The 21,026-nt window shown below is 40.4% G+C and overlaps 1 protein-coding gene and 1 non-coding gene across 2 annotated transcripts; both read left to right on the top strand.

Moving 5' to 3' along the window:
* The first annotated feature begins 1,870 nt into the window (after nucleotides 1–1,870).
* LOC130939695 (uncharacterized) lies at nucleotides 1,871–6,283 on the top strand. The gene is made up of 3 exons (XM_057867786.1): nucleotides 1,871–2,140; nucleotides 3,406–3,657; nucleotides 5,792–6,283. Exons 1-3 carry the CDS (start codon nucleotides 1,871–1,873, stop codon nucleotides 6,281–6,283), a joined length of 1,014 nt encoding a protein of 337 aa, XP_057723769.1.
* An 11,978-nt stretch (nucleotides 6,284–18,261) lies between these two features.
* On the top strand, nucleotides 18,262–18,369 carry LOC130943187 (small nucleolar RNA R71). Its single transcript, XR_009071716.1, has one exon. It is a non-coding gene; the product is annotated as a small nucleolar RNA R71 (small nucleolar RNA).
* Nucleotides 18,370–21,026: the final 2,657 nt, after the last annotated feature.

Below are 21,026 nucleotides of genomic sequence, written 5' to 3'. Positions count from 1 at the left end.
GTTCAAGAATCATTATACTTAACTAGGAGAATCAATAACACTATCTGAGTTCTGAGTTCTCATAGATGCCAATCATTCTGAACTTCAAAGGATAGAGTGAGATGCCAAAACTGTTCGGAGGCAAAAAGCTACTAGTCCCGCTCATCTAATTGGAGCTATGTTTCCTTGATATTTTGGAGTCTATAGTATATTCTCTTCTTTTTATCCTATTTTGATTTTCAGTTGCTTGGGGACAAGCAACAATTTAAGTTTGGTGTTGTGATGAGCGGATAATTTATACGCTTTTTGGCATTGTTTTTAGTATGTTTTTAGTATCTTTTAGTTAGTTTCTATCATATTTTTATTAGTTTTTAGTTAAAATTCACTTTTCTAGACTTTACTATGAGTTTGTGTGTTTTTCTGTGATTTCAGGTATTTTCTGACTGAAATTGAAGGTTCTGAGCAAAAATCTGATCCAGAGACTGAAAAGGACTGCAGATGCTGTTGGATTCTGACCTCCCTGCACTCGAAGAGGATTTTCTGGAGCTACAGAAGCCCAATTGGCGCGCTCTCAACGGCATTGGAAAGTAGACATCCTGGGATTTCCAGCAATATATGATAGTCCATACTTTGCCCAAGATTTGATGGCCCAAACCGGCGTTCAAAGTCACCTACAGAAATTCCAGCGTTAAACGCCGGAACTGGCATAAAACTTGGAGTTAAACGCCCAAACTGGCATGAAAGCTGGCGTTTAACTCCAGAAAAGGTCTCTACACGAAATTGCTTCATTGCTCAGCCCAAGCACACACCAAGTGGGCCCGGAAGTGGATTTTTCTGTCATTTACTCATTTCTGTAAACCTTAGGATACTAGTTTTCTATTAATAGGACCTTTTGACATTGTAAACGGTACCTTATGACCCCATGACATTTTTACACGTTTCTTGTGTACCTTCCACAGCATGAGTCTCTAAACCCCATGGTTGGGGGTGAGGAGCTCTGCTGTGTCTTGATGGATTAATGCAATTACTACTGTTTCTTATTCAATCATGCTTGCTTCCATTCTAAGATATCACTTGCTCCTAACCCGGATGAATGTGATGATCCGTGACACTCATCATCATTCTCAACTATGAACATGTGCCTGACAACCACCTCTGTTCTACCTTAGATTAAGTAGATGTCTCTTGGATTCTTTAATCGGAATCTTCGTGGTATAAACTAGAACTGATGGCGGCATTCAAGAGAGTCCGGAAGGTCTAAACCTTGTCTGTGGTATTCTGAGTAGGACTCAATGATTGAATGACTGTGACGTGCTTCAAACTCCTGAAGGCGGGGCGTTAGTGACAGACGCAAAAGAATCACTGGATTCTATTCCGGCCTGATTGAGAACCGACAGATGATTAGCCTATGCTGTGACAGAGCATCAGGGACGTATTTTCACTGAGAGGATGGGAGGTAGCCATTGACAACGGTGAAACCCTACATACAGCTTGCCATGGAAGGAGCCTTGCGTGTTTGATGAAGATGACAGTAGGAAAGCAGAGATTCGGAAGATGGAGCATCTCCAAAGCCTCAGCCTGTTCTCCATTACTGCAAAACAAGTACCTTTTTCATGATCTTTTGCTTTTTACAATCAATCCTGATAATTTCTGATATCCTGACTAAGATTTACAAGATAACCATAGCTTGCTTCAAGCCGACAATCTCCGTGGGATCGACCCTTGCTCACGCAAGGTATTACTTGGACGACCCAGTGCACTTGCTGGTTAGTTGTGCGGGATTGCAAAAGTGTTATTGCAATTTCGTGCACCAGAAGCCCCCAAGCTTGAGCTCAAATCTTTACCTCCTTCTCTAAAATATGTGTTCTTGGGTGAAAATGATTCATATCCAATGATTATTAGCTTTTCTCTGAAGCCTGAAGAGGAAGAGGCGCTTGTTTCAATGCTCAAGAGCCATAAAATAGCTCTTGGGTGGACCATTAGTGACTTGAAAGGGATTAGTCCAACCAAGTGTATGCACAAGGTCCTTCTTGAAGATGATGCTAAACCAGTTGTGCAACCGCAAAAGAGACTCAATCCAACCTTGAAAGAGGTGGTCCAAAAAGAGGTAATGAAATTATGGGAAGCAGGTACTATTTACCTTATTTCTGATAGTCCTTGGGTAAGTCTTGTGTAGGTAGTTCCCAAGAAAAGAGGGATGACAGTGATCCAGAATGAAAAGAATGAGCTTATTCCTACAAGAACAATCACAGGATGGAGAGTGTGTATAGACTACAGGAGGCTCAACACTGCTACAAGGAAGGATCATTTCCCCTGCCTTTCATTGATCAAATACTTGAGAGGTTAGCTGGTCATGCTTTTTATCGTTTTCTAGATGGATATTCTGGATATAATCAAATTGCAGTGGACCCTCAAGATCAAGAGAAGACATCATTCACATGCCCCTTTGGAGTATTTGCCTACAGGAGAATGCCATTTGGACTTTGTAATGCTCTATTAAGTTTTCAGAGGTGTATGCTTTCAATTTTTTCTGACATGGTTGAAAAGTTCATTAAGGTATTTATGGATGACTTTTTTGTTTTTGGTAATTCTTTTGAATCCTGCCTTAAGCATTTATCTCTTGTCTTGAAACGGTGTCAAGAATCAAACCTTGTTTTGGATTGGGAAAAATTCCATTTTATGGTCACAGAAGGTATTATTCTTGGACACCGAATTTCAAGTAGGGATTGAGGTTGACAGAGCAAAGGTGGAGGTAATTGAAAAATTACCACCACCAGCAAATATTAAGGCAGTCAGGAGTTTCTTGGGTCATGCAGGATTTTATAAGAGATTTATAAAGGACTTTCTAAAATTGCTAAACTATTGAGCAATCTGTTGGTTGTTGATGTTCCTTTTGTCTTTGATTCTGATTGTCTGCATGCTTTCGAAACTCTGAAAGCAAACCTTACCTCTGCTCCCATTATAGCTCTCCCTGACTGGTATTTACCATTTGAATTGATGTGTGATGCCAGTGATTTTGCTATAGGATCTATTTTAGGACAAAGGCATGGTAAGCTTGTACATGTCATTTACTATACCAGTCATGTGTTAAATAATGCACAAAAAAATTACACAACTACAGAAAATGAATTATTAGCTGTTGTGTATGCTGTTGATAAGTTTAGGTCATATTTACTTGGTTCTAAGGTTATTATTTATACTGATCATGCAGCTTTGAAGTACCTTCTAACCAAACAGGATTCTAAACCAAGATTAATCAGATGGGTGTTGTTCTTCCAGGAGTTTGATATTGAGATAAAAGACAAGAAAGGGTCAAAAAATTAAGTAGCTGACCATCTCTCCAAAATTGAGCCTGAAGCAGGAGTACAACCACCCACAGATGTGATTGAGACATTTCTAGATGAGCAGTTGTTTCTCATTCAGCAGGCTCCATGGTTTGCAGACATTGCAAATTATAAAGCCATGAATTTCATTCCAAAGGAGTACAGCCGACAACAAGTAAAGAAGCTATTGACGGATGCAAAGTACTACATTTGGGAGGAACAATATCTTTTTAAGAGGTGTTCAGATGGTATCATCCAGAGATGTGTCCCAGATAAAGAAACACAGCAGATTCTCTGGCACTGTCATGGTTCAGATTATGGAGGCCACTTTGGTGGTGAAAGGACAGCTACAAAGGTCCTTTAGAGCAAATTCTACTGGCCGACTCTCTTCAAGGACGTAAGAGCATTTGTGAAGCACTGTGACAGTTGTGAAAAAGCCACGAATCTCCCTGCCAACCATGAAATGCCACAGCAGGAGATTCTTAAGGTTGAGTTATTTGATGTGTGGGGTATTGACTTCATGGGACCCTTTCCACCCTCACATTCAAACAACTATATTCTAGTGGTAGTTGATTATATGTCCAAGTGGGTGGAAGCTGTAGCTCTACCCACCATAGATGCCAAGGTGGTTGATGAGCGGATAATTTATACGCTTTTTGGCATTGTTTTTAGGTAGTTTTTAGTAAGTTCAAGCTACTTTTAGGGATGTTTTCATTAGTTTTTATGTTAAATTCACATTTCTGGACTTTACTATGAGTTTGTGTATTTTTCTGTAATTTCAGGTAATTTCAGGCTGAAATTGAGGGACTTGAGCAAAACTCTGAAAAAAGGCGGACAAAAGGACTGCTGATGCTGTTGGAATCTGACCTCCCTGCACTCGAAATGGATTTTCTGGAGCTACAGAACTCCAAATGGCGCGCTCTCAACGGCGTTTGAAAATAGACATCTAGAGCTTTCTAGCAATATATAATAGTCCATACTTTATTCGGAAATTGACGACGTAAATTGGCGTTGAACGCCAAGTACATGCTGCTGTCTGGAGTTAAACGCCAGAAACACGTCATGATCTGGAGTTGAACGCCCAAAACACGTTATAACTTGGAGTTCAACTCCAAGAAAAGCCTCAGATCGTGGATAGATCAAGCTCAGCCCAAGCATACACCAAGTGGGCCCCGGAAGTGGATTTATGCATCAATTACTTACTCATGTAGACCCTAGTAGCTAGTCTAGTATAAATAGGATAATTTACTATTGTATTAGACATCTTTTGACAGTTTAATCTTTAGACTGTTTAGTCTTTGATCATTCGGTCTTTTGATCATTTAGGGGGCTGGCCATTCGGCCATGCCTGAACCTTTCACTTATGTATTTTCAACGGTGGAGTTTCTACACACCATAGATTAAGGGTGTGGAGCTCTGCTGTACCTCAAGCTTCAATACAATTATTATTACTTTCTATTCAATTCTCTTTTATTCTTATTCCAAGATATACGTTGCACAACACTTTGATGAATGTGATGATCCGTGACACTCATCATCATTCTCACCTATGAACGCGCGTGACTGACAACCACTTCCGTTCTACCTTAGGCCGGACGCATATCTCTTAGATTCCCCAACAGAATCTTCGTGGTATAAGCTAGATAGATGGAAGCATTCATGGGGATCCGGAAAGTATAACCTTGTCTGTGGTATTCCGAGTAAGATTCCGGTATTGAATGACTGTGACGAGCTTCAAACTCCTGAAGGCTGGGCGTTAGTGACAGACGCAAAAGAATCAATGGATTCTACTCCAACCTGATTGAGAACCGACAGATGATTAGCCGTGCTGTGACAGAGCATTTGGACCATTTTCACTGAGAGGATGGGATGTAGCTATCAACAAGGGTGATGCCTCCAGACGATTAGCCGTGCAGTGACAGCGCATAGGACCATTTTTCCGAGAGGATTAAAAGTAGCCATTGATGATGGTGATGCCCTACATACAGTTTGCCATGGAAAGGAGTAAGAAGGATTGGATGAAAGCAAAAAGAAAGTAGAGATTCGAAAGGATTCCAGCATCTCCACACGCCTATCTGAAATTCCCACTATTGATTTACATAAGTATTTCTATCCCTTTTTATTTTCTATTTATTATTAATTATTCGAAAATCCATAAACCAATTTAATTTGCCTAACTGAGATTTACAAGGTGACCATAGCTTGCTTTATACCAACAATCTCTGTGGGATCGACCCTTACTCACGTAAGGTATTACTTGGATGACCCAGTACACTTGTTGGTTAAGTTGAACGGAGTTGTGTCCACACATAGTTGAAAAAGCAATGAATTTTACAAAATACAATAACAAAGGAATCATAATTTCGTCCACCAGTGGTCATGAGCTTTCTTCAGATATATATATCTTTAGCCGGTTTGGTGTCCCGAGGACACTCATTAGTGATGGAGGAAGCCATTTCTACAACAGACAACTGGACTCTCTTCTACAGAGATATGGAGTCCGTCATAAAGTGGCAACCCCCTATCACCCTCAGACAAGTGGACAGGTTGAAGTTTCCAACAGGGAACTTAAGAGGATTCTAGAGAAGACCGTCAGTGTTTCAAGAAATGATTGGTCTAGGAAGCTTGATGATGCTCTCTGGGCATACCGGACAGCGTACAAGACTCCCATTGGCATGTCTCCTTATCAGTTGGTCTATGGCAAAGCCTGTCACTTGCTAGTTGAGCTGGAGCATAAAACTTACTGGGCAATCAGGTATCTGAACCTTGATTTAGAAGCTGCAGGAATTAAGCGAATGCTCCAGTTAAATGATCTTGAAGAATTCAGATACTCGACCTATGAGAATGCCAAGCTCTATAAGGAGAGAACCAAGTTATTACATGACAAGAAGATTGCCATCAGAGTCTTTGAGCCAGGACAGCGAGTGCTTCTGTATAATTCAAGGCTCAAATTCTTTCCAAGGAAGCTGAAATCCCGGTAGTTAGGACCGTTTGTGGTTACCAGAGCTTCACCATATGGTTATGTAGAAATACAGGAAGAGAATTCTGACAAGAAATTTACAGTGAATGGCCAGAGGTTGAAGCACTATCTTGGAGGCGAGATTGATTGCCAGAGGTCTGCTCATCTGCTGAATTAGCAGAACTGACCGTCAAGCTAGTGATGTTAAAGAAGCGCTTGTCAGGAGGCAACCTGATAATTTTGTATCCTTAGTTATTTTCGTAGTAGTAGTTTTCTTATTTATCTGATTCTTATTGAGTTTTATCTGATCATGCAGCTATTTTATAAGCAGAAACTGAAGATTCAAAAAGAGAGAGAGAGAGAGAGAGAGAGAGAGAGAGAGAGAAAGAGAGAAAGAAGAGACGAAAAAGGCAGAAAGCTGCGCTAGAGTAGCGCAGGAACTGTGCTTCACGCACAAACAAGATCACGCGTACGCGTACCTCACGCGTGCACATCGTTTGCGCCTTTATCCATCCACGCGTGCGCATCCCAGACGCGTATGTGTGACCTTGAAAATCGGCGTAAATGGGTGTTTGGGCAGAAAGTTGCACGAGAGGGGAGCAGGAAGTGTGCTTTGTGCACAAATTGGCTCACGCATACGCGTCCATGACGCGTGCGCGTCAATAGCGATTTTGGCACTCCACGAGTACGCGTTAAGCACGCGCACGCGTGGATTAGAAAAATCGGCGTAAAAGGTGTTTAGCCAGAAAGTTATGCTGGTGTGGGGCTGAAACTATGCTGGGCGCACAAGCCCCACCACGCATTATTTTCCCATCCTGGCCGTCCATGCCTCCGCATCCTTGACGCGTACGCGTCGCTTGAAATTCGTGTGATCCATGCCTACGCATGCCTCACGCGTACGCGTCGCATGCGACGCCCAATTAAACCACCTCAGCGCCTGATTTCAGATCATCCCCCTCCCAAATCCTAATTCTCTCTTGCTCTTTTATCTTTTTATCCTTCTTTCATCATATTAATTGCTTTTATATCCCTCTCTGTTTGTTGTTCTTCTTTGCTTGAGGACAAGCAAACCTTTAAGTTTGGTGTTGACGCTTTGCTTATGGCCTTTCTGTCTAGCACCAAAGGGAGATGAGTGTTCTTCATGATGAGATTACCACTAACATAACTGAGGTGGTTGAATTCCTTTCATTCTATTTCTCTTCCGTTCTTATGTTATTGTCTTCTGTTTTCTGTTGCTTTGATTGCTTGCATGATCGTTAGTACTTTTAGTAAAAAAAAAATTTAGAATACATAATAAATAATAATGAAAGAGATTAATTAAAAGTAGAAATAGTCTTGTATTAATAAACTATAAAAAATAATCCAATGTCAACTCTGGACAAATTAAGAATATGAAAGAGTAAATGAAAAGTAAATAACAAACTATGATGACCAGTACCGGAGGTAGACTCTTCTCAAAAGCTAAAGCCAAAATTCTTCAAAATCTTAATTTATGAATGTTCAAGTGAGAAACCTAGGGGAGGAGTAAATTTAGATCTAAAAACTTGAAATTGTGTGGAATGAATTGTTCCTCTATCTCTGCATGTTCCCTGGCTCTAATCTGTGTATCTGGGCCGAAAACTGGGTTGAAATGCGGCCCAGAATCTCTGCCAGCAATTTTTTTGTAATTCTGCAGATCGCGCACGTCACGCGGCCGCGTCGTCCACGCGATCGCATCACTCAACATTTTTTCGTACCACGCGTGCGCGTCGTCTACGCATTCACGTCGTTCGTGCAGCTTCCAATCCGCGCGGTCGCGTCAGGCACGCGAACGCGTCACTCTGATTTCTTCCATTTCGCGTGGTCGCGTGAGCCATGCGACCGCGTGACTTCTCGCTAGTCATCTCCTCAATTCCTTGTGTTCCTTCTATTTTTGCACGCTTCCTCTTCATTCCTTACGCCATCCTTGCCCTATGAAGCCTGAAACACTTAACACACAGATCACGGCATCGAATGGTACGAAGAAAAATAAAAATATACAACTAAAAGGTCTTTAGGAAGCAAGTTTTCAATCATAGAATATTTTTAGGAAGGAATTATAAATACATGCAAATCATATGAATAAGTGGGCGAAGACCTGATAAAACCACACAATTAAACACAATATAAATCACAAAATAGTGGTTTATCAACCTCCCCACACTTAAACATTAGCATGTCCTCATGCTAAGTTGAAGGAGATAAATATGAATGAATAGGAACATGTAAGACTCATGCAATGCAACCTATATACATATGAATGCAACTATATGAATTTGTCTACATGATTAAAAATAGATAAGTTCTCTAAGACAAAAATGGGGCATATTTCACTAATTCAATTCATATTGTAAAAGCAGATAAATTTGTAAGAAGATAGCTCGTAAAAGCAGGGAATACAGGACTGAGCATTGAACCGTTACTGTTGGTGCGTGTGCACTCTAATCATCTCTAGTATATGGGGTAATCACTCTATCCTTCTCTAATAATGTTTTCAAAAATTTTATTTTTCACCTAACCAATCAACAATTTTAAAATGCCCATGCAAACATCATGAGATCTTTTTGTGGTTGTAATGGGGCTAAGGTAAGGGTGAGGATACACATATGGCTAAGTGAGCTTATACATTGAATCTTTAATTAACCTAAGCTCTCACCTAACATACATATATTCTATATAATTTTAACATTCATCTTAGCTACCCAAAATCTCCTTTTCACATTCCATATTCATGCATCAACCTTTATTTTAATTTTATCACATGTGCATTGAGTATTAAACTCTGACTTATCATTGGGGTGATTTTGTCCCCTTATTTACTAGTATAAAGGAAATTTTTTTTGTATAGCTTATCAATGCACATAGATTTGTAATGTTCTTTTATGGTTTCACATGAATAGGTACCCAATTTCCCTTTATTTCATCATGACATATTCTCCTATTACCCTTTATTCCCACAATTTTCCCATACTTAGTTAACACACATTCTATCTTAAGCTAACCAAAGATTTAATTGAAATTTTTCATTGTTTTTCTGCTTAAGGCTAGTAATGTGGTAAAATATAGAATAAATGGAATTAACAATGGCTCAAAGTGGTTAACAAAGGTAATTAAAAGGGTTGGCTTATTTGGGATATGTGAGTGATGAGCGGATAATTTATACGCTTTTTGGCATTGTTTTTAGGTAGTTTTTAGTATGATCTAGTTACTTTTAGGGATGTTTTCATTAGTTTTTATGCTAAATTTACATTTCTGGAATTTACTATGAGTTTGTGTGTTTTTCTGTGATTTCAGGTATTTTCTGGCTGAAATTGAGGGACCTGAGCAAAACTCTGATAGGAGGCTGACAAAGGACTGCTGATGTTGTTGGAATCAGACCTCCCTGCACTCGAAATAGATTTTATGGAGCTACAGAACTCCAAATGGCACGCTCTTAATGGCGTTAGAAAGTAGACATCCAGAGTTTTCCAGCAATATATAATAGTCCATACTTTATTCGTAATTAGACGACGTAAACTGGCGCTCAACGCCAATTCCATGCTGCATTCTGGAGTCAAACGCCAAAAACACGTCACGAACCAGAGTTGAACGCCCAAAACACGTTATAACTTGGCGTTCAACTCCAAGAGAAGCCTCAGCTCGTGAATAGATCAAGCTCAGCCCAAGCACACACCAAGTGGGTCCCGGAAGTGGATTTATGCATCAATTACTTACTTCTGTAAACCCTAGTAGCTAGTTTAGTATAAATAGAACTTTTTACTAGTGTATTAGATATCTTTGGTCTCAGTTTTATTTAATTATTCATCTTAGGAGACTATTGATCACGTTTTGGGGGGCTGGCCATTCGGCCATGCCTGGACCTTTTACTTATGTATTTTCAACGGTGGAGTTTCTACACACCATAGATTAAGCGTGTGGAGCTCTGCTGTACCTCAAGTTTTAATGCAATTACTACTATTTTCCATCCAATTCGATTTATTCCTATTCTAAGATATTCGTTGCACTTCAACTTGATGAATGTGATGAGCCGTGACACTCATCATCATTCTCACCTATGAAGCACGTGATTGACAACCACTTCCGTTCTACCTTAGACCGGGCGCATATCTCTTGGATTCCTTAATCAGAATCTTCGTGGTATATGCTAGAATTGATGGTGGCATTCATGGGAATTCGGAAAGTCTAACCTTGTCTGTGGTATTCCGAGTAGGATTCTAGAATTGAATGACTATGACGAGCTTCAAACTCCTGAAGGCTGGGCGTTAGTGACAGACTGGTGCACGAAATTGTGATCACTACTGTTGTCCATATTCAAATAATCCCCGGTAATGGCTCCAAAGACTTGGTGCTCAATACCATGGCATAAACACAACTTCGCACAACTAACCAGCAAGTGCACTGGGTCATCCAAGTAATACCTTACGTGAGTAAGGGTCGATCCCACGGAGATTGTTGCTATGAAGCAAGCTATGGTCACCTTGTAAATCTCAGTCAGGCAAACTCAATTGGGTATAGATGATGAATAAAGCATAAAGATAAAGATAGAGATACTTATGTATATCATTGGTAGGAACTTCAGATAAGCGTATGAAGATGCCTTCCCTTCCGTCTCTCTGCTTTCCTACTGTCTTCATCCAATCCTTCTTACTCCTTTCCATGGCAAGCTCGTGTAGGGTTTCACCGTTGTCAATGGCTACCTCCCATCCTCTCAGTGAAAACGATTTGCATATGCTCTGTCACAGCATAGCGGAATTCAGCTGTCGGTTCTCGGTCAGGCCGGAATAATATCCATTGATACTTTTGCGTCTGTCACTAACGCCCCGCCTGCTAGGAGTTTGAAGCACGTCACAGTCATTCAGTCATTGAATCCTACTCAGAATACCACAGACAAGGTTAGACCTTCCGGATTCTCTTGAATGCCGCCATCAGGTCCTGCCTATACCACGAAGATTCCGATTAAAGAATCCAAGAGATATTCACTAAGCCTCAGATGCTTGTAGAACAAGAATGGTTGTCAGTCACCTTGTTCATAGGTGAGAAAGGTGATGAGTGTCACGGATCATCACATTCATCAAGTTGAAGAACAAGTGATATCTTGGACAAAGAACAAGCGGAATTGAATAGAAGAACAATAGTAATTGCATTAATACTTGAGGTACAGCAGAGCTCCACACCTTAATCTATGGTGTGTAGAAACTCCACCGTTGAAAATACATAAGAACAAGGTCTAGGCATGGCCGAATGGCCAGCCTCCCAAATGATCTAAGATAGCATAAAACACGAAGGTAGCTACCCCGATATCTAATACAATAGTAAAAGGTCCTATTTATAGAAAACTAGTAGCCTAAGGTGTACAAAGATGAGTAAATGACATAAAAATCCACTTCCGGGCCCACTTGGTGTGTGCTTGGGCTGAGAAATGAAGCATTTTCGTGTAGAGACTCTCCTTGGAGTTAAACGCCAGCTTTTATGCCAGTTTGGGCGTTTAACTCCCAATTAGGTGCCAGTTCCGGCGTTTAACGCTGGAATTTCTTGAGGTGACTTTGAACGCCAGTTTGGGCCATCAAATCTTGGGCAAAGTATAGACTATCATATATTGCTGGAAAGCCCAGGATGTCTACTTTCCAACGCCATTGAGAGCGCGCCAATTGGGCTTCTGTAGCTCCAGAAAATCCACTTCGAGTGCAGAGAGGTCAGAATCCAACAGCATCTGCAGTCCTTTTGAGTCTCTGGATCAGATTTTTGCTCAGATCCCTCAATTTCAGCCAGAAAATACCTGAAATCACAGAAAAACACACAAACTCATAGTAAAGTCCAGAAAAGTGATTTTTAACTAAAAACTAATAAAAATATAATAAAAACTCAACTAAAACTACCAAAAACATACTAAAAATAATGCCAAAAAGTGTATAAATTATCCGCTCATCACAACACCAAACTTAAATTGTTGCTTGTCCTCAAGCAACTGAAAATCAAATAAGATAAAAAGAAGAGAATATGCAATGAATTCCAAAAACATCTATGAAGATCAGTATTAATTAGAGAGGTAATGACCAATTCGGTACCCGAAAGATTCAAACGCTGACATTTTGGTACTTGACTATTGTTATTGACAAAATAGTCCCTAAAAGATTTTAAAATTTGACAAGCGTATTATCGAGCTTGCCGGAGTAAATTTTCGGCAAACACAATGCTGACATGGCCATGGTGACCTGGCAACCACCTTCCAAACCCTAATCCCTCCCCCCTCTCTCCATCGTAGCCCCCTGTCCCTTTCCCTCCCCATCACAGCCTCCTTCCCTCTCCTTCCCTCTCATCTCATCTCATCTCATTTCTGCAATGAAAAAGAACAAAAATCTAATATCTCAAAATTCCATCCTTTCAAAACAACCACAAACCAAAACTTTTGATTCTCTCTCTCTTAGATCAGAGAAGAAGAAGAAAGAGGAATAATGGATCTAGCACCAAAGAAGCTACAATTTCTGAACATCTCAGAAATCTTGAGAGAATCATCTCAATTTCAAAGAGACCACAAAAATTTTGCTACCTTTTCTTCCTCTTCGCCTTCTCTCTCATCTCCACTGTCGCCGTCTTTACCGTTACTTCCCTCTATACCAACAAAGTTGTCTCTTTTTCCTCCAACATTTCTGCAATTCCCAAAATCTTCAAGCGTTTGTTCATCACTTACCTCTGGGTTACGCTTTCGATGTTCATCTGTAACTTTATCTTGTGATTTTCTTGATTTTGCTTATTATAGCAGTTGATACAGAGAACTCGTTTCTGCAGTTTTTCACGGTTATTGTGGGTGTGTTGGTCATTGTGAATTTGGTGGGATTGTTGGCGCAGAAAGTTTTCTACTATGTTTGCAAGAGTTACCATCACTAAGGGATTGATAAGAGTGCTTTACATGATCATCTTGGTAAGAAATTTAGGGGGTTTGTAGGTGAATTTTTCTTTTTCTTCTTTTTTTAATGTAATTGATGGAATAGTGTAATACATTTAGAAAAAACACAAATGGTATTGGTAGATTATAATTTGAATTGTGATATTGTATTCTATTGTGCATACTTCTATTTGTGCCTTTATGTGATCTGCGATAGGAGGGAGAGGGAAGGGGGCTGCAATGGGGAGGAAAAGTGAAAGGGGCTACGATGGGGAGAGAAAGGGAAGGGGGAGTGTGCGTTGGGGCTGCGATGGGGATGGAGGGGGAGGGGGTTGCGTTGGGTAGGAGAGGGCTGCGATGGGGAGGGAGATGGAGGGGGAGTCTGCATTGGGAAGGGAGGACTTAGGGTTTGGGGGTGGTTTGCCATGTCACCAAAATACGGTGGCCATGTCAGCATTGTGTTTGACGGAGATTTGCTCCGGCGAGCTCGGAGACACGCTTGTCAAATTTTAAAATCTTTTAGGGACTATTTTGCCAATAACAAAAGTCAGGTACTATTTTGTCAGCGTTTGAATCTTTCGGGTACCGAATTGGTTATTACCTCTTAATTAGATGAGCAGGGCTTTTAGCTTTTTGCCTCTGAACAGTTTTGGCATCTCACTCTATCCTTTGCAACTCAGAATGATTGGCTTCTTTAGGAACTCAGAATCCAGATAGTGTTATTGATTCTCCTAGTTAAGTATGATGATTCTTGAACACAGCTACTTATTGAGTCTTGGCCGTGGCCCAAAGCACTCTGTCTTCCAGTATTACCACCGGATACATACATGCCACAGACACATAATTGGGTGAACCTTTTAAGATTGTGACTCAGCTTTGCTAGAGTCCCCAATTAGAGGTGTCCAGGGTTCTTAAGCACACTCTTATTGCCTTGGATCACAACTTTATTCTTTCTTTTTCTTTCTTTTTCATTTTTCTTTTTTTTTTTCGTTTGCTTCTCTTTTTTTTTTGTATTCACTGCTTTTTCTTGCTTCAAGAATCATTTTTATGATTTTTCAGATCCTCAGTAACATGTCTCCTTTTTCATCATTCTTTCAAGAGCCAATATTCATGAACCACAAATTCAAAAGACATATGCACTGTTTAAGCATACATTCAGAAGACAAAAGTAATGCCACCACATCAAAATCATTAAACTGTTATAAAATTTAAAATTCATGCAATTCTTTCTTTTTCAATTAAGCACTTTTTATTCAAGAAAGGTGATGGATTCATAGGACATTCATAACTTCAAGGCATAGACACTAAGACACTAATGATCACAAGACACAAACATGGATAAACATAAGCATAAAATTCGAAAAACAGAAGAATAAAGAACAAGGAAATCAAAGAACGGGTCCACCTTAGTGATGGCGGCTCTTTCTTTCTCTTGAAGATCCTATGGAGTGCTTGAGCTCCTCAATATCTCTTCCTTGTCTTTGTTGCTCCTCCCTCATGATTCTTTGATCTTCTCTAATTTCATGGAGGATGATGGAGTGTTCTTGATGCTCCACCCTTAGTTGTCCCATGTTGGAACTCAATTCTCCTAGGGAGGTGTTTACTTGCTCCCAATAGTCTTGTGGAGGAAAGTGCATCCCTTGAGGTATCTCAGGGATCTCATGATGAGAGGGGTCTCTTGTTTGCTCCATCCTTTTCTTGGTGATGGGCTTGTCCTCATCAATAGGGATATCTCCTTCTATGTCAACTCCAACTGAATAACAGAGGTGACAAATGAGATGAGGAAAGGCTAGCCTTGCTAAGGTGGAAGACTTGTCCGCCACTTTATAGAGTTCTTGGGCTATAACCTCATGAACTTCCACTTCTTCTCCAATCATGATGCTATGAACCATGATGGCCCGGTCTAGAGTAACTTCGGACCGGTTGCTAGTGGGAATGATTGACGTTGAATGAACTCCAACCATCCTCTAGCCACGGGTTTGAGGTCATGCCTTCTCAATTGAACCGGCTTGCCTCTTGAATCTCTCTTCCATTGTGCGCCCTCTTCACATATGACTGTGAGGACTTGGTCCAACCTTTGATCAAAGTTGACCCTTCTAGTGTAAGGATGTTCATCTCCTTGCATCATGGGCAAATTGAATGCCAACCTTACACTTTCCGGACTAAAATCCAAGTATTTCCCCCGAACCATAGTAAGATAATTCTTTGGATTCGGGTTCACACTTTGATCATGGTTCTTGGTGATCCATGCATTGGCATAGAACTCTTGAACCATCATGATTCCAACTTGTTGAATGGGGTTGGTAAGCACTTCCCAACCTCTTCTTCGGATCTCATGGCGGATCTCCGGATATTCACCCTTTTTGAGTGAAAAGGGGACCTCGGGGATCACCTTCTTCAAGGCCACAACTTCATAGAAGTGGTCTTGATGCATTCTTGAGATGAATCTATCCATCTCCCATGACTCGGAGGTGGAAGCTTTTGCCTTCCCTTTCCTCTTTCTAGAGGTTTCTCCGGCCTTGGATGCCATACATGGTTATGGAAAACGAAAAAGCAACGCTTTTACCACACCAAACTTAAAATGTTTGCTTGTCCTCGAGCAAAAGAAGAAAGAAGAGAGTAGAAGAAGAAGAATGAGGGAGAAGGGAATGGTGGTGTATTCGGCCAAAGAGGGGGAGAAGTGGTGTTTAGGTTGTGTGAAAATGAAGGAGTGAAGAAGGGTTTATATAGGAGAGAGGGGGTGATGGTTCGGCCATTATGGGTGGGTTTGGGAGGGAAAGTGGTTTGAATTTGAAGGGTGAGGTTGGTGGGGTTTTATGAAGGATGGATGTGAGTGGTGAAGAGAAAGATGGGATTTGATAGGTGGAGGGGTTTTGGGGAAGAGGTAATGAGTTGATTGGTGAATGGGGGAAGAAGAGAGAGAGTGGTGGTGGGGTTGGTGGGGGTCCTGTGGGGTCCACAGATCCTGAGGTGTCAAGGAAAAGTCATCCCTGCACCAATTGGCACTCAAAATCACGTTTTGAGGCATTTCTGGCGTTAAACGCCGGGCTGGTGCCCATTCCTGGCGTTTAACGCCAGGTTCTTGCCCTTTTCTGGCGTTTAACGCCAGTCTGGTGCCCCTTTCTGGCGTTAAACGCCCAGAATGGTGCCAGACTGGGCGTTAAACGCCCAACTGCTAGGCTTACTGGCGTTTGAACGCCAGCAACATCTCCCTCCAGGGTGTGCTGTTTTTCTTCCTGTTTTTCATTCTGTTTTTGCTTTTTCAATGGATTTTATGACTTCTTATGATCATCAACCTACAAAAAAAACATAAAATAACAAAAGAAAATATATAAGATATAATCATTGGGTTGCCTCCCAACAAGCGCTTCTTTAATGTCAGTAGCTTGACAGATGGCTCTCATGGAGCCTCACATTTTCTCAGAGCAATGTTGGAACCTCCCAACACCAAACTTAGAGTTTGAACGTGGGGGTTCAACACCAAACTTAGAGTTTGGCTGTGGCCTCCCAACACCAAACTTAGAGTTTGACTGTGGGGGCTCTGTTTGTCTCTGATTTGAGAGAAGCTCTTCATGCTTCTTCTCCATGATGACAGAGGGATATCCTTGAGCCTTAAACACATAGGATTTTTCATTCACTTGAATGATCAGTTCACCTCCATCAACATTAATCACAGCCTTTGCTGTGGCTAGGAAGGGTCTGCCAAGGATGATAGATTCATCCATGCTCTTCCCAGTCTCTAGGACTATGAAATCAGTGGGGATGTAATGGTCTTCAATCTTCACCAAAACATCCTCTACAAGTCCATGAGCTTGTTTCTTTGAATTGTCTGCCATCTCTAGTGAGATTCTTGCAGCTTGTACCTCAAAGATCCCTAGCTTCTCCATTACAGAGAGAGGCATGAGGTTTACACTTGACCCTAAGTCACACAGAGCCTTCTTGAAGGTCATGGTGCCTATGGTACAAGGTATTGAAAACTTCCCAGGATCTTGTCTCTTTTGAGGTAATTTCTGCCTAGACAAGTCATCCAGTTCTTTGGTGAGCAAGGGAGGTTCATTCTCCCAAGTCTCATTTCCAAATAACTTGTCTTTTAGCTTCATGATTGCCCCAAGGTATTTAGCAACTTGCTCTTCAGTGACATACTCATCCTCTTCAGAGGAAGAATACTCATCAGAGCTCATGAAAGGCAGAAGTAAGTCCAATGGAATCTCTATGGTCTCATTTTGAGCCTCAGATTCCCATGGTTCCTCATTGGGGAACTCAGAGGAGGTTGATGCACGCCCATTGAGGTCTTCCTCAGTGGCGTTCACCTCCTCTCCTTCCTCTCCAAACTCGGCCATATTGATGGCCTTGCACTCTCCTTTTGGATTTTCTTTTGTATTGCTTGGAAGAGTGCTTGGAGGGAGTTCAGTAATTTTCTTACTCAGCTGTCCCACTTGTGCTTCCAAATTCCTAATGGAAGACCTTGTTTCAGTCATGAAACTTTGAGTGGTTTTGATTAGATCAGAGACCATGGTTGCTAAGTCAGAGGGGTTCTGCTTAGAGTTCTCTGTCTGTTGCTGAGAAGATGATGGAAAAGGCTTGCCATTGCTAAACCTGTTTCTTCCACCATTATTGTTGTTGAAACCTTGTTGAGGTCTCTCTTGATTCTTCCATGAGAAATTTGGGTGATTTCTCCACGAAGAATTATAGGATTTTCCATAGGGTTCTCCTAGGTAATTCACCTCTTCCATTGAAGGGTTCTCAGGATCATAGGCTTCTTCCTCAGATGAAGCTTCCTTAGTACTGCCAGGTGCATTTTGCATTCCAGACAGACTTTGAGAAATCAAATTGACTTGTTGAGTCAATATCTTGTTCTGAGCCAGTATGGCATTCAGAGTATCAATCTCAAGAACTCCTTTCTTCTGAATTGTCCCATTGTTCACAGAATTTCTTTCAGAAGTGTACATGAATTGGTTATTTGCAACCATTTCAATGAGCTCTTGAGCCTCTGTAGGCGTCTTCTTCAGATGAAGAGATCCTCCAGCAGAGCTATCCAAGGACATCTTGGATAATTCAGAGAGACCATCATAGAAAATACCTATGATGCTCCATTCAGAAAGCATGTCTGAGGGACATTTTCTGATTAATTGTTTGTATCTTTCCCAAGCTTCATAGAGGGATTCTCCATCCTTCTGTCTGAAGGTTTGGACTTCCACTCTAAGCTTACTCCATTTTTGGGGTGGAAAGAACTTTGCCAAGAAGGCATTGACTAGCTTTTCCCAAGAGTCCAGGCTATCTTTAGGTTGAGAGTCCAACCATATTCTAGCTCTGTCTCTTACAGCAAAAGGGAATAGCATCAGTCTGTAGACCTCAGGGTCAACCCCATTAGTCTTGACTGTGTCATAGATTTGCAAGAACTCAGCTAAAAACTGATAAGGATCTTCCATTGGAAGTCCATGGAACTTGCAATTCTGTTGCATTAGAGAAACTAATTGAGGCTTAAGCTCAAAGTTGTTTGCTCCAATGGCAGGGATAGAGATGCTTCTCCCATAGAAGTCGGGAGTAGGTGCAGTAAAGTCACCCAGCACCTTCCTTGCATTGTTGGCATTGTTGTTGTTTTCGGCTGCCATGTCTTCTTCTTTGAAGAATTCGGTCAGGTCCTCTAAAGAGAGTTGTGCTTTGGCTTCTCTTAGCTTTCTCTTCAAGGTCCTTTCAGGTTCAGGGTCAGCTTCAACAAGAATGCCTTTGTCTCTGCTCCTGCTCATATGAAAGAGAAGAGAACAAGAAAATGTGGAATCCTTTATGTCACAGTATAGAGATTCCTTGAGGTGTCAGAGGAAATGAGAAATAGAAAGAAGAAGGAGAAGAAGAATTCGAACTTTACTTAGATAAGGTTCGAATTGTGCATTGAGAAGGAGTGGTACTCCATAAATAGAAGGATGTGAGAAGGAGGGAAGAGAATTTTCGAAAATTCAATTAAAAAGATTTTGAAAACATTTTGAAAATTTGATTGATAATTTTCGAAAATTCAAAGTGAAAAAGAAATCAAGTGATTTTTGAAAAAGATTTTTAAATTAGAAATCAAAAAGATTTGATTGAAAACTATTTTGAAAAAGATGTGGTTAAGAAGGTATGATTGGTTTTTTTTTTAAAAAATGTGATTGAGAAGATATGATTTGAAAACAATTTTTAAAAAGATTTGATTTGAAAACAATTTTAAAAAGATTTGATTTTAAAAATTAATGACTTGCCTAACAAGAAAAGATATGATTTGAAACATTTAAACCTTTCTCAACAGAAAAGGTAACAATCTTGTGATGTTTTAATCAAATCATTAATTGTTAGTAAGTATCTTTGAAAAAAAGAAAGAAATTAATTTTGAAAACATTTGATTGAAAAGATATGATTTGAAAAAGATTTGATTTTGAAAAACTTTGAAAACTTGAAAAAAAATTGATTTTGAAAACAAAATCTTCCCCCTAGCACCATCCTGGCGTTAAACGCCCAGAATGGTATCCATTCTGGCGTTTAACGCCCAAAATGCACCCTTTTTGGGCGTTAAACGCCCAACCAGGTACCCTGGCTGGCGTTTAAACGCCAGTCTGCCTTCTTCACTGGGCATTTTCGAATGCCCAGCTTTTTCTGTATAATTCCTCTGCAGTATGTTCTGAATCTTCAATTCTCTGTATTATTGACTTGCAAAGACACAAATTAAAAATATTTTTGGATTTTTAATAATCAAAATGTAACAAGAATCAAATAACAATGCATGCAAGACACCAAACTTAGCAGTTTGTATACTACTGACACTAATAAGAATGCATATGAGACACATAAACACTCAAGTCAAGAGAATTCAAAGATCAGAGTAAGAAATCATCAAGAATCACTTGAAGATCCTTAAGACACATGAATGAATGCATGCAATTGACACCAAACTTAAGATGAGACACTAGACTCAAGCAAGAAGTATTTTTGGTTTTTATGATTTTTTTTAATTTTTTTGTGTTTTTTTGAAAATTAAATGGGAAAATAAAAATTCTTAGTGAGAATTCCAGGAATCAGTGCAATGCTAGTCTAAGACTCCGGTCCAGGAATTAGACATGGCTTCACAGCCAGCCAAGCTTTCAAAGAAAGCTTCGGTCCAAAACACTAGACATGGCCAGAGGCCAGCCAAGCCTTAGCAGATCACTGCTCCAAAAGCAAGATCAACAAGCTCTTGTGATGATAAGTTGAAACCTCGGTCCAATGAAATTAGACATGGCTTTACAGCCAGCCAGATTTCAGCAAATCATCATGAAACTCTAGAATTCATCTTCAAGAATTTCGAAAAAAATAAATGCCTAATCTAAGCAACAAGATGAACCGTCAGTTGTCCATACACAAGAACAATCCCCGGCAACGGCGCCAAAAACTTGGTGCACGAAATTGTGATCACTACTGTTGTCCATATTCAAATAATCCCCGGTAATGGCTCCAAAGACTTGGTGCTCAATACCATGGCATAAACACAACTTCGCACAACTAACCAGCAAGTGCACTGGGTCATCCAAGTAATACCTTACGTGAGTAAGGGTCGATCCCACGGAGATTGTTGCTATGAAGCAAGCTATGGTCACCTTGTAAATCTTCTCTTCTTCTATTTATTTATTTATTTACTAACACTTCTCTTCAACTCTCTTCATCTCCAATCACTGCCTCTATCCTCACCCTTGTGATTGGATTCTCCACTTTTATTTCTTTCTTCTTCTACTAATAATAAGGATCCTCTTTGTCCAGATATAGAGGATTCTTCTTCCTTTTCTTTTTCTCTTCTCTTTTATATGAGCAGGAACAAGGAAAAAGACACTCTTGTTGAAGCTGATCCTGAACCTGAAAGGAC

Source organism: Arachis stenosperma, chromosome 7, assembly GCF_014773155.1.
Source record: "Arachis stenosperma cultivar V10309 chromosome 7, arast.V10309.gnm1.PFL2, whole genome shotgun sequence".
Classification (NCBI taxonomy): Eukaryota; Viridiplantae; Streptophyta; class Magnoliopsida; order Fabales; family Fabaceae; genus Arachis; species Arachis stenosperma.
The sequence above is the reverse complement of the archived record's forward strand: the minus strand, read 5'-3'. Positions and strand labels throughout refer to the sequence as shown.